The sequence below is a fragment of the Erythranthe guttata genome, chromosome 6, assembly GCF_056151865.1.
Source record: "Erythranthe guttata isolate IM_541 chromosome 6, IM_541, whole genome shotgun sequence".
Classification (NCBI taxonomy): Eukaryota; Viridiplantae; Streptophyta; class Magnoliopsida; order Lamiales; family Phrymaceae; genus Erythranthe; species Erythranthe guttata.
Window position 1 is genome coordinate 18,352,165 of NC_142538.1, and position 12,772 is coordinate 18,364,936.

Genomic DNA, 12,772 nt, shown 5'->3' on the forward strand with positions numbered 1-12,772 from the left:
CCAGATCTATGTATTTTTGTTGGTTCGCTTTGTTTAGCTACAAGATTTGGGAGATAAATGATTGCAAATAGATTTCCATGGTAGATGACTGCTGAACATAACTAAGCTCCGTAACTAAACTTTCACTAAACTCTGTAACTAATCTCTCCGTGTAATACTTAGACTAAACTCTCAAGAACCTTTAACAAATAGTAGAAAGTCGTGTGTCATTTTAGCTATAAAAAATCTAATTTTCCCCATTTATTATTAAATCTAAACCATGTTTTGTGTTGCATTGAAATGCATGGACAAGTCAAATTCGTTTAGGATATTGCATATGCCATAAATTCTAGATCATAACTAATTAATAAAAAACTATCACCATTGAGCAACTAGCTATTTTGATTGGATCTTGATCATGTCTTAAAGTCAACCATTTCTTAATTAGGTCAACATATAATCCATATCATACTCATACTAATATCTTTTCATTTAAGTTCACTAAGATCTAAATTGGATCACAAAATTAGCCAACATTGAATCAAGATTTGCTTGCCCACAATGCACACTCACACATGACACATGCATGTGCACCATTTAATGTCACACATCTAACTCCACATTTTCCAAACTCCTTTATATTTACTACCAAGTTATTAGCTACCACTAACAATATTAATTTGCACAAAATGAAAGGGCATCTCATTTTTTCCTTATTCCTACTTCCCATTATTGCAACTTCAATTAGTACTACTCCTCCATACCCTAAACAACAAGCCCTAGATAAGATCACTAAGCTCCCCGGTCAACCTTCCAGTGTCAAATTCTCGCAGTATTCGGGCTATATCAAAGTGAATGAAAACCCTATTAGGGCTTTATTCTATTGGTTTATCGAGGCAACAAAAAAGCCCGAATCGAAGCCGCTTGTCTTGTGGCTCAATGGCGGGCCGGGCTGCTCCTCCATAGCCTATGGAGCTTCGGAGGAGGTGGGCCCCTTTCGTGTGGGGTCCGATGGACGGACATTATCCTTGAGTCATACTTCTTGGAATAAAGGTATGTATGTTAATATAATGTATAGTTGAAAAACAAAATATATTAATGTGACAATCGAATAATTGGTTCATCGTATTTATGCAGAGGCTAATTTGCTTTTTCTCGATTCGCCTGCTGGGGTTGGATTTTCCTACTCGAACGACTCGTCTGATCTAAAGACTGGTGATCAAAGAACAGGTCATAATATACTTATGTTTAATTTGTAATCTCATTTCATAAGGGGGAACTATTTAATTATTATTTTAAAATATTATTTTCTATTTTTTTTTTACAGCTAAAGATGCCTACAAATTTCTTACCAAGTGGTTCCAAAGGTTTCCTCAGTACAAGTATAGATCATTCTACCTTGCTGGTGAAAGTTATGCAGGTAAAGCAGTCACTAATTAATCCAGATTATATATATATATATATATATATATATATATATATATATATATATATATATATATATATATATATATATAATATTATTTTTGAAAATAATTTACAATTATTTTAATGTATTTGTATATAGGGCATTACATCCCGGAGCTATCGAAAATCATTGTGGACCGAAACAAAGGTGTCGATAATCCGATCATAAACTTCAAAGGTTTTTTGGTAAGATATTAATCAATGCTTCATTTGATCTAGGTTTGTCCTAATAATTTTTTTTAAATACTTTTAAATAATCTTAAATATTACTTAATTAGAAATAACTATTAATTTTTATTTTTTATTTTTTTTAATAATGGGGATGCAGCTAGGGAATCCTCTTCTAGACGACATGTACGACAACATTGGGTCATTCGAGTACTGGTGGAACCATGGTTTGGTTGGTGAGTCAACCTATGCTTTACTCAACGAGTCATGCCCGCACGACTCGTTTCTGTTCCCTAGCGATGATTGCTACCAAGCTCTTTCGACTGCGTATTCCGAATTCGGGGATATTAATCCGTATGCCATTTTCGATAATCCTTGTGCCGAATTGGGCACCCTAAAAAACAACCTCAAAGTTCCCTTGGTAAACATCTATATACATTTTATAATTTTATTGTTTAATTTGACTCTTTTTAATTAAATATTCATGAATTCTAATTGGACGATTTTAGCCCTGGACTTTCAGAGGAAATGATCAGTGCATTGTGAAGTACACAAAAATGTATATGAACAATCCAGATGTGCAAAAGGCTCTTCATGCAAATGTTACTGGAATCCCTTATCCTTGGGTCACTTGCAGGTATATTTTTTTATAGGGTAAATTACACCCACACCTCTGATTGTATGTTAAAATAACTTTAAGGTCCCTGTAGTTTTAGTAATTACAATCACCTCCTGAAACATTGTTAGAAACCCTAATGGAATAATGCATTAGATAAGTTATTCCGTTAGGGTTCTACGCACTATTAGTATTAGGCAGTGGTGGAGACAACGTAGAGCTAGGGGGTGACATGACTCTCATAACATTTCTTAAATTCTTATTATTTTATATAAGATTTACAAATTTTCATCTATGGTAGCATTAACGGCCCCGCGGTAAACAAATATAGTGCATATCGGTCCCCAATACATGAAATTTTGGCTCCGGTAAATGTTTCAGGGATGTGGCTATAATTACCAATTCCATAGGGACCTTAAAGTTATTTAAGCTTACCTCAGAGTGTAGGTGTAATTAATAGCCCTTTTTATATATATTTTCTTATGTTAAATTTAATTAATGAGGTTAGTCTAAATTAATTAATATTAATTTCTTGTTATAATAATAATTATTTTTTTTTTCCTCAAGTGATGTTATAAGAGGGAGCTGGACAGATTCACCAAGATCCATGCTTCCAATTATCAAACAGCTTATAGATGCTGGCCTCAGAATATGGGTATTTAGGTAATTTTACCTTCATTATCTTAAAATACATTAAAATATTTATTTTTTTATAATAATATTTAATATTTTTTTGTAAATTGAAAGTGGTGATACCGATGCTGTGTTGCCTCTTACCGCAACTCGCTACTCAATCAAAGCCCTAAATCTAAAGGCTAATACTAGTTGGTACGCTTGGTACGACAAACAAAAGGTGATTATTATTTTTATTTCATTTTTAAATTAATTAATTAATTAAATATATTTATCGTGATTAATTTTTAGATTAAACTCGAAAAACTAATTATTATTTTTTTTAAATAAAAATTAATTAGGTTGGTGGATGGAGCCAAGTATATGAAGGATTGAGTTACGTGACAGTAAGAGGGGCAGGGCACGAGGTTCCATTAACACGACCTAAGCTTGCTTTGACTTTGTTTAGGCATTTTTTAGCCGACCAAATTATGCCACTCTCGCCCAATTAAAATTTATTATTATTTCTTTTGGAGAAATAATTTTGTCACAATTTATTGGTACTAATTGAATTTAGTTTGCATGTTTTGATAAAGAATGGAATAAATGTTTAAATTATTATGTATGTGACAAAACAATTTGATCTATGTTTTCCCCGGCATGGTGCACTACTGGGCCGGGCCCCGAGGGCAAGCGGCTTCGGGCCTCAACTTCAAAAGATCCTTAAATTTTGTTGTCGTTTTATACGTATATAATTTATATACCAGATAAATTTCTCTAATCATTGAGAATTTCCACAAAGCCCAAAACAATTTGCATCTTGCATCAACGTCTGATTTTTTTTATTTTTTTTTTCTAATGCGACAGATATCGGTTGATAATTTAAAATCGAACTATTTTGACAATCATTACACGACTCACAATAGTCGGGTCGATAATAGTTTTATATATTTGCAAGAGTTGGTTGGTCGGGTTGTGCCAATAATCGATCGATATTCAACCGACCCAATCCATGAGCAACCCTACTCTCACTCGACCAAAAAACCTAATTAAAAAGACAACTCAAAACATATCACTTTTGTAGATAGAAATGTTATAGAAATACTATGTAGAAAGTGATCACCAAGTTGTAGATATTTATAAGAATCCCCTAAAAAAATTTATAAACTGTCATTGACCTTCTAGAATGTATTTAAAATATTTGTTAAATCACTCTCAAATGTACGATTTAATCAACTACAACTATACATATGGGGTTGAATAGTATTAAACACGAGCAACATTTCACTTGTAAACTCATCGAAAAAACTAGTTTACACCTAAAGCAATTATGAAGTGCATATGTTTGGTATCTACAAACACACCGAGTTTGTGAAAAGTTTCTTTTGATTATTTATTTGATATCATTTCAAAACAATATGATAAATTTTATTTATAAATTATAACATAAAATGGTTACTATTTTGATGGCATTAAATTTTGCAGTTTTAGACGTAGGATCAATTTTATTTATAAATTATAACATATGACCTGTTTTAATAGAAAAATCGGGTGTCATAGGATGATTGACACTTCGATAGTTTAAATAAAAATATAATTAGGATTCTAATAATTAGAAAAGAAAAAAGAAAAAGAAAAAAAGAAAAAAGAAAACCCCAACATAACCCGTATCCCCTCTAGCCCTAATTTTAATAGCGTGATTTATTAAGAGTTAACATTTAAGAGTGCCGCATGTCAAAAAATTAATAGAATCCAACGGCTGATCCGTCAGGATTTAATCTCATTTTTTATATACAAGCGCAAAACTAAGAAAAAAATATTTTGGAGGAAAGAAATTCTTATTATACGGCTCAAAACAAAACAAACAAATCTTTTTTTTTTTTCTTTGACTAAGTTATATATTTTGACCCACCCTAATCAAACGGATTACATTCTATGTGAAATCTTTTTTTGGATAAGTTTATAACTAACTCCTTGATAATCTCAACTATTATGCTTATAAATACAACAATTAAAGAAACCTAATTAATCAATCACTACACTCTATCATTTCTCACATGATGCAAAATATGAACTCTTTGCTGCTCGTATTCTTCTTCTTTGTCACAATTTTCACAAATTTCACATTTTCCACCAATGTTTCTCACGACGGTAGGGCAATTACCATAAATGGCCAACGCAGAATCATTCTTTCGGGATCTATTCACTATCCAAGAAGCACAACTGAGGTACGGTGCACATTTATATAATTTACTTTTTTTTTTTGAACTATTATATACATATTTTTTTTTAATTTCGACGTTTATTTTTTTTTTTTTTTTTGATTTTTGGATGATTAGATGTGGCCCGATTTGATAAAGAAATCCAAGGAAGGGGGTTTAGATGCTATCGAGACTTATGTATTTTGGAATGCTCACGAACCATTGAGAAGGCAATACGATTTTAGTGGGAATTTGGACCTTATAAGGTTCATAAAAACGGTCCAAGACGAAGGTCTTTATGCCGTTCTTCGTATCGGACCTTATGTTTGTGCTGAATGGAACTTTGGGTACATTTTCATTTTTTTTTTTATATATTCGAATACATTCATAAAAATTATTTTTATTTAGTTTTTCTTAATATTTCGTTTCATGGTGATATTGATTTTCCGATTTACAGAGGTTTTCCAATGTGGTTGGATAATTTGCCCGGCGTTGAGCTTCGTACTGTCAATGATGTTTACATGGTAAGAATTTTTATGTAAAAAATAAATTTGTTTAATATTATTAGTTATTCAGTAAAACTTTTGATTTAATTTGACAACTTTTTTTTTTTTTTTTTTTTAATTTATAGAGTGAGATGAAAAATTTCACTACTTTGATAGTGGATATGATGAAGGAAGAGAAGTTATTTGCATCACAAGGAGGTCCCATTATTCTGGCTCAGGTTTCGATTTTTAATTAAAATTACTACATTATTATTTATGTTACTGATCATATATTTATTTTATTTAATTTTACTATTGGAATAGTTAATCTTCTAATCGATTTATTCGTTTACGTTACAGATCGAAAATGAATACGGCAACGTTATTGCATCATACGGAGATGCTGGAAAAGCATATGTAAATTGGTGTGCAAATATGGCTAACTCTTTGGATATTGGGGTTCCATGGATTATGTGTCAAGAAAACGATGCCCCTGAATCAGTGGTATTTTTTTTTTTTTAATAATTAATCTTGATTTATTAAAGAGTATATAATTTTTTTTGTATAAAAAAATTAATAATATTTATTTATGAATGATGATAGATCAACACATGCAATGGATGGTACTGTGACCAATTCACCCCAAACAATCCTAACAGCCCTAAAATGTGGACAGAAAATTGGACTGGATGGTTAGTTATTTTTTTTTTTAATAATAATAATTATTATTTATTTTCCTAATAGTATTAATTAAATTATTTAATATTGAAGATAGTAATTATTATTTAACATGAATATTCATTAAAATAGGTTCAAGAATTGGGGTGGCAAAGATCCGTCGAGAACGGCAGAGGATCTCGCATATTCCGTTGCTCGATTTTACCAGCTTGGAGGCACATTTCAAAATTATTACATGGTAAATATAAACTAATCTAAGTTTTATTTTCACAAATAAATATTACATTTTAGCTAAATTATTTATTATAATTAATATTATTATTTTTTTAGTACCATGGTGGGACAAATTTTGGTAGAACAGCTGGGGGTCCATACATAACCACATCGTATGACTATGATGCTCCTCTTAATGAATATGGTAAAACCAAATTTAATTTTACAATTAATTAATTACTTTTTTTTATTAATTATATCAATCTTTGAAATATACTATTAAATTTTAATTTTGTTTTTTGCAGGCTCATTGAACCAACCCAAATATGGACACTTGAAACAACTTCACGACGTGTTGCACTCAATCGAGAATGTTCTAACTTACGGCAACATTTCCTCGATGGATTTTGGAAATTCCGTCTCGGTATGTCTTAAAATACAGAATATCAATTTTATTCAATCGCAATACTCAAATTAATAAACACTATAAAATTATTACAGGCAACGATTTATTCGACAAACGACCAAAAAAGTTGTTTCTTCGGAAATGCCAATAGTAGTTTAGATGCTACGATTAATTATCAAGGAGTGAGCTACGATATTCCGGCTTGGTCTGTTAGCATATTACCCGATTGCAAGAACGTCCTTTACAACACCGCAAAGGTAATTAATTTTATAAATAAATTGTAGTGTATATTAGAAAATAAATTTCATCGATAGGTTATTTTTTTTTTTGGGGTGGTATTTAGGTAAATACACAGACATCAAAGATGATTAAGGTAGCTAATGAAGCAGAAAATGAGCCAATTGTATTGAAGTGGTCATGGATGCAAGAAAATTTGGACGAAAATGCCCTTTTGGGAAAGGGTCAAGTTTCTGCTAGCCATCTTTTGGATCAAAAGGTTGCTAATGATGTTAGTGACTACCTGTGGTACATGACCAGGTATTTATTAATTTAATTTAATTTAATTTAATTCAATATTTTTTTTAATTTCACATATATATATTTATGCACCAAATAATTATTACATTTTCAATAGATTGGATCTTGACGAAAATGACCCCATCTGGAGCAAGAATATGAGTATTAGAGTTAACGCGACGGGACAAATAGTGCATGCTTACATTAACGGCGAATATCTCGGTACGAAAATTCACTAATTAAATACTTAATTTACTTCTTCTTAATAAATAATCATGATTAGTGAAATAAATAACGATGATCTAATTCTTTTTAGGGTCTCAATGGGCTACTTACGGAATCTATAACTACGTATTCGAGAAGGAGATTAAGCTTAAACCCGGGAAAAATCAAATTGCACTACTCAGTGCCACCCTTGGATTCCAGGTTTTTTTTTTATTAAACATTAAAAATAAAAATCAATTCATTTTTTTTTATTACATTTTATGCAATTTACATTTTTTTTTGTAATATAGAACTATGGTGCAAGATTTGAGATGACAGAAACTGGTCTACCTGGACCAATTCAAATAATTGGTAAAAATGGCGACGAAACCATAATTAAGGATTTATCGTCTCACAAATGGACGTACAAAGTTGGATTAGAAGGATTAGACAACAAATTATTCGACGTTAATACCAATTATTCGTCGAAGTGGCTCACGGATAATCTTCCCGTCAACAAGATGATGACGTGGTACAAGGTATATATATATATATATATATATATATATATATATATATATATATATATATATATATATATATACTTCGAAAAAACATTTTTTTTTTAATTTTTTTATGATATGATTTATTTTTATTATTCAGACGACTTTCAAAGCACCTCTCGGCGAAGATCCGGTAGTAGTTGACTTAATAGGGTTGGGGAAAGGGTTTGCATGGGTCAATGGCAATAACCTCGGCAGATACTGGCCGAGTTTTTTGGCTGACGTGGACGGTTGCTCAGCCGAGCCGTGTGACTATCGCGGCTCGTACGATAATAACAAATGCGTCTCCAACTGTGGTCAACCTAGTCAAAGATGGTATAATATATTAAAACGAAATTTTAAATATTTATTTTTTGAAATTTGCTGATTTTTTTAATTAATTAATTCTCGATTAGGTACCATGTTCCGCGTTCGTTCATGAATAAGGACGTGAATGAATTTGTTCTTTTCGAGGAATTCGGAGGGAATCCAAGTTTGGTTAGTTTCCAAACCGTGCGACCGGGAAGTGTTTGTGGAAATGCCTATGAGAATAAAGACATGGAAATTTCGTGCCAAGGAAAGACGATTTCCGACGTTAAATTCGCTAGTTTCGGTGATGTGCAAGGAATTTGTGGTTCTTTTGAGAAGGGTACTTGTGAAGCTAAAAATGATGCAATCTCCATTGTTAAAAATGTGAGTTTTCGTATGTCGAAATTATAGAGGTTCATTTTCAATATTATTCGATAAATTATATTGGTGTATTTGTTTATTTATTGTTGTTTTGAATGAATATTTTGTAGGCGTGCGTGGGAAAAGAAAGTTGTTCGATCCAAGCTTCGGACAGTGTTTTCGGTGCAACGAACTGCGAAGCGAGCGTCTCGAAGAGACTTGCGGTCGAGGTTGTTTGCTAGTATTTTGCTTGAATTTGTTTTCTTCATGTTTCTTCTATAGTTTAGTTTAGCTTAGCTTAGCTTAGTTTAGCTTAGCTTAGCTTAGCTTTAATTAGTGAGCATTCAATTATTTTTTGCCTTTGATTATTTTTTATTTACTTTTGAATAAAATATTATCACATTGAGATTAGTTTTATTTATTAATTATTTATTTATTAATTATTTATTTATAGAAAAAATAAGGGCTAAATTAAAATATACAATATGCAACTAAAAGGCAGAAACGGCTGCAGAACTTTATACTTAATAAAATATATGATTATCAATCAAATTCTCACACTAATAATTCAAACTAAAGATAAGACTTAATTTAGAAAAAAGAAGAAATAAATAAATAAAGATAAACCTTATTTACATTCTGATAGTACTTTGAAAAGAAGCAAATTAGGGCTCTACGTATTTGTGTGATTTGACCAAATTGTCCCTATGTTCTTTACTTGCCTTGATCACCTTGGCTACGAACTTGATACCTTTATTCTATTCGGGCAACAATGGTTGGTTAGTGATAATTCCTTTTGCAATTCAATTTGAACTCAATTTGAATTTGTGACTTATGGAGATATTTTACACGAACTTAAAATTTGTTTCGCTCATTTTAGATTGACTGTCGTTTTATAGATTTTGTTTCGTCCCGTATTATTTGTCATTTTAGATGTACAATGCGGCATATTCTTCTAATTTTGTCTTTATTACTCATAAATTTTATATCAATTGCATTCTACAAAAGGAGAGAGCAATTACTTAAAAAACGAATAGTCGAATTATATATTTTACTAATTATTCTGATACGCACATGCACCGAAAATTCAAAACCTTAAACAACAGTTATTTTAAAACAGAGAGAAAGCAACATATTCATCGAGGAATCTTAACCTAATCTTCTCCATTTTCCTTGGGAATTGTATACTTTTATTATGCAAACCAAGTCCACTCATTTTATTTTTGCAAATTGCAATAAAGCCCCCTTTGATAATCCCAAGATGATCACTTCCAAAAAAAAGTGATTCCTTAATCACTAAGAAGCAAGGGTAATTCAGTCATTTCACAAACCACGATCTTGATCACTATATCAAAAGCATGCAAACACAATACCCTTATTCCAATGAACTTAAAGCCAACACTAAAAAAAAGCATAAAGCTCACCATTCATCAAATTAAACAAAAGCAAAGCAAAGAAAAAAATCACACACACTAAACACACACACACACACTAAACACACACACACACTGCACACACTAACACACACACACACACAGTATTCACACATGTACAGATTCAGTAACACGGTGATAGGGTTTCTGAACCTCTTCACCCTGCTCGCGTCGATTCCGATAATCGGCGCCGGACTATGGATGGCGAGAAGCAGCACCACCTGCGAGAGCTTCCTCCAAACGCCGCTTCTGGTGGTGGGCTTCGTCATCCTGATAATCTCACTCGCCGGTTTCATCGGCGCGTGCTTCCACGTGGCGTGGGCGCTGTGGGTGTACCTGGTCATCATGCTCTTCCTCATCGGAGCACTGATGGGGCTCACCGTTTTCGGGTTCGTCATCACCAGCTCCGGCGGCGGCGCCGCCGTGCCGGGCCGCGCGTACAGGGAGTACCACCTGAAAGACTACTCGCCGTGGCTGAGGAAGAGGATCGAGGACCCGCGGTACTGGGTGAATATCAAGAGCTGCATATTGGGGTCGAGGACTTGCGCGAAGGTTGTTCTGTGGACGCCGTTCGATTACCTGACGGCGGAGATGACGCCGGTGCAGTCGGGGTGCTGCAAGCCGCCGACGTCGTGCAACTACGCCGCGGCGGCGGAGGCGGCGGCGCAGGAGGCGGACTGCTACAGGTGGAGCAACGCGGCGGGGGTGCTGTGCTACGAGTGCGAGTCGTGCAGGGCGGGGGTGCTGGAGGACGTGCGGCGGGACTGGCACAAGCTGTCGGTACTGAATATAGTGATGGTGGTGGTGCTCATCGGAATATACTCCGTCGGATGCTGCGCCTTCCGGAATGCTAAACGGGCGGAGACCGATTACCCGTACGGGCACAACCGCATGTCCAAAGTCCGACCCAGATGGGATTTCCACTGGTAATTATTAATAATTTCTTTTTTTTTTGTCCACTCGCAATTAATAATTATATATATTGTAACAGGTAAATTACGAAACCCCACTGAACTTAGGTTAAATAACGAAAAGCAGCCCTATCTATTTTCAATTACCAAAAAGCCCCTGATGTTTGTTTCTGTCTTACGCCAATCCTCTTACGGTGTGACTTTCCATGAATTTTTTTAATTATTTTTAATTCTAGGGAATAGATTTGACATAATTTCAGATATTTTCTTTTATTTTTCACACCTATTTAACATAATGTATAATAGAATTTACATATTTTATATTAAAAAACTCGATAAACAATTAATCGAAAGAAGATTTTGGTTATGAAGGATATGTGGAGGTGTTTTTTTGTTATTTAGTCTGAACTCAGGGGTTTCCCTAATATACTATATTGTAATTAGCAATTAATAATTATTTATTTTTACATGGATCTAATTACCATGAAAAAAATATTTGGAAGTTTGTAATTATTAATCTTTCATCTATTAATTATTTTTTATTTAGGTGGAGATGGTTGGATGACAGAAGGCACCAGCTTTATTAGCTAAAGATGATCACTCTTTTATTTCTTTTAATTAATTAATTAGTGTATGATCAAGATGCACAAACTAAATAGTTATATAATATATGTAAGTTTTTTTTGTACAAGAAAAGTTGTTACTTTATTTTGAATGCCATTGTAGCAGCTTAAATTGCCTAAAATCTACTTTTATTTATAGTGGTGCATATGTTTGATTCTCTTATTATAAAAGATAGTTTCAACTCTCTGCCAACACTAACAAATCTTGTAATTCGGGTATTTCGTATTCTCTTTGTCGTTTTTCAGTTTTGTACACATATTAAGAATGTCAAAAAATGTGTTCTAATTTTACGAAAAACACATAAAAAAGACTATAATAACATCGATCATTGATCATTTAACAATGTAGTAAAAGAGAGTTCATACTTAAAGTTGAATTAATAAGGTTAAAACATGAAAAACATACATTAAATACAATATTGAAAATCAAAGCAACGTATGATATGGAACTAAAATAGACGGTTATTATGATTCATATGGAATATTACTTGTTAGTATATATTGCATATACTTATATTTCAGTTGAAAACAAAAGGTTATAAAATATTAAATAATATTAACTGATTATTGATTAAAATATGAAATGTATATAGCCGACTGTATATATATATATATATATATATATATATATATATATATATATATATATATATATATATATATATATATATATATATATATATGTATCTCTATCAAAGACTAATTCCTTGTCTTTTCTAAAGTCATCCAAAGACTAAATTGACTTTTATTTTATTTTAATTATTCAATCCAATTTTCGTGGAGAACAGAAAAAATTGTACCTTCTTGTGATTTTCTTATTAATTAATCATTAGTTTCACTCACAAATTCTACAATTTTGATTTAATTTTAGAAATTTTGAGGTTGCTTATCTTGAATAATAATTTTCGTGGGGAATAATATTATTTACTTTGTTCAATTTATAAATGAGTTCACAATTGTAACTAACGGGTTGAACGTACGGACTCGTAAAAATCGAATTAAGTATGGTTAAAACCGAATCGAAATTGCGAAATTTATTGCACCGTAGA

At 32.3% G+C, this 12,772-nt stretch overlaps 3 protein-coding genes across 3 annotated transcripts; all 3 read left to right on the forward strand.

Moving 5' to 3' along the window:
- Nucleotides 1-470: 470 nt before the first annotated feature.
- On the forward strand, nucleotides 471-3,489 carry LOC105955319 (serine carboxypeptidase-like 27). Its single transcript, XM_088820114.1, has 9 exons — nucleotides 471-1,032; nucleotides 1,117-1,209; nucleotides 1,307-1,399; nucleotides 1,547-1,632; nucleotides 1,775-2,035; nucleotides 2,124-2,251; nucleotides 2,798-2,893; nucleotides 2,978-3,083; nucleotides 3,205-3,489. The coding sequence occupies exons 1-9, from the start codon at nucleotides 555-557 to the stop codon at nucleotides 3,352-3,354; spliced, it is 1,491 nt and encodes a 496-aa protein (XP_088676240.1). The 5' UTR covers nucleotides 471-554; the 3' UTR covers nucleotides 3,355-3,489.
- A 1,281-nt stretch (nucleotides 3,490-4,770) lies between these two features.
- Nucleotides 4,771-9,167, forward strand: LOC105955537 (beta-galactosidase 15). The gene is made up of 17 exons (XM_012979280.2): nucleotides 4,771-5,070; nucleotides 5,182-5,390; nucleotides 5,501-5,567; nucleotides 5,675-5,767; nucleotides 5,889-6,032; nucleotides 6,132-6,220; nucleotides 6,339-6,444; nucleotides 6,537-6,624; nucleotides 6,725-6,843; nucleotides 6,921-7,082; nucleotides 7,169-7,362; nucleotides 7,460-7,563; nucleotides 7,658-7,767; nucleotides 7,857-8,084; nucleotides 8,209-8,423; nucleotides 8,504-8,780; nucleotides 8,888-9,167. The coding sequence occupies exons 1-17, from the start codon at nucleotides 4,900-4,902 to the stop codon at nucleotides 8,996-8,998; spliced, it is 2,487 nt and encodes an 828-aa protein (XP_012834734.2). The 5' UTR covers nucleotides 4,771-4,899; the 3' UTR covers nucleotides 8,999-9,167.
- A 966-nt stretch (nucleotides 9,168-10,133) lies between these two features.
- On the forward strand, nucleotides 10,134-11,916 carry TET6 (tetraspanin6). The gene is made up of 2 exons (XM_012979279.2): nucleotides 10,134-11,115; nucleotides 11,648-11,916. Exons 1-2 carry the CDS (start codon nucleotides 10,304-10,306, stop codon nucleotides 11,685-11,687), a joined length of 852 nt encoding a protein of 283 aa, XP_012834733.2. The 5' UTR covers nucleotides 10,134-10,303; the 3' UTR covers nucleotides 11,688-11,916.
- The last annotated feature ends 856 nt before the right edge of the window (nucleotides 11,917-12,772 follow it).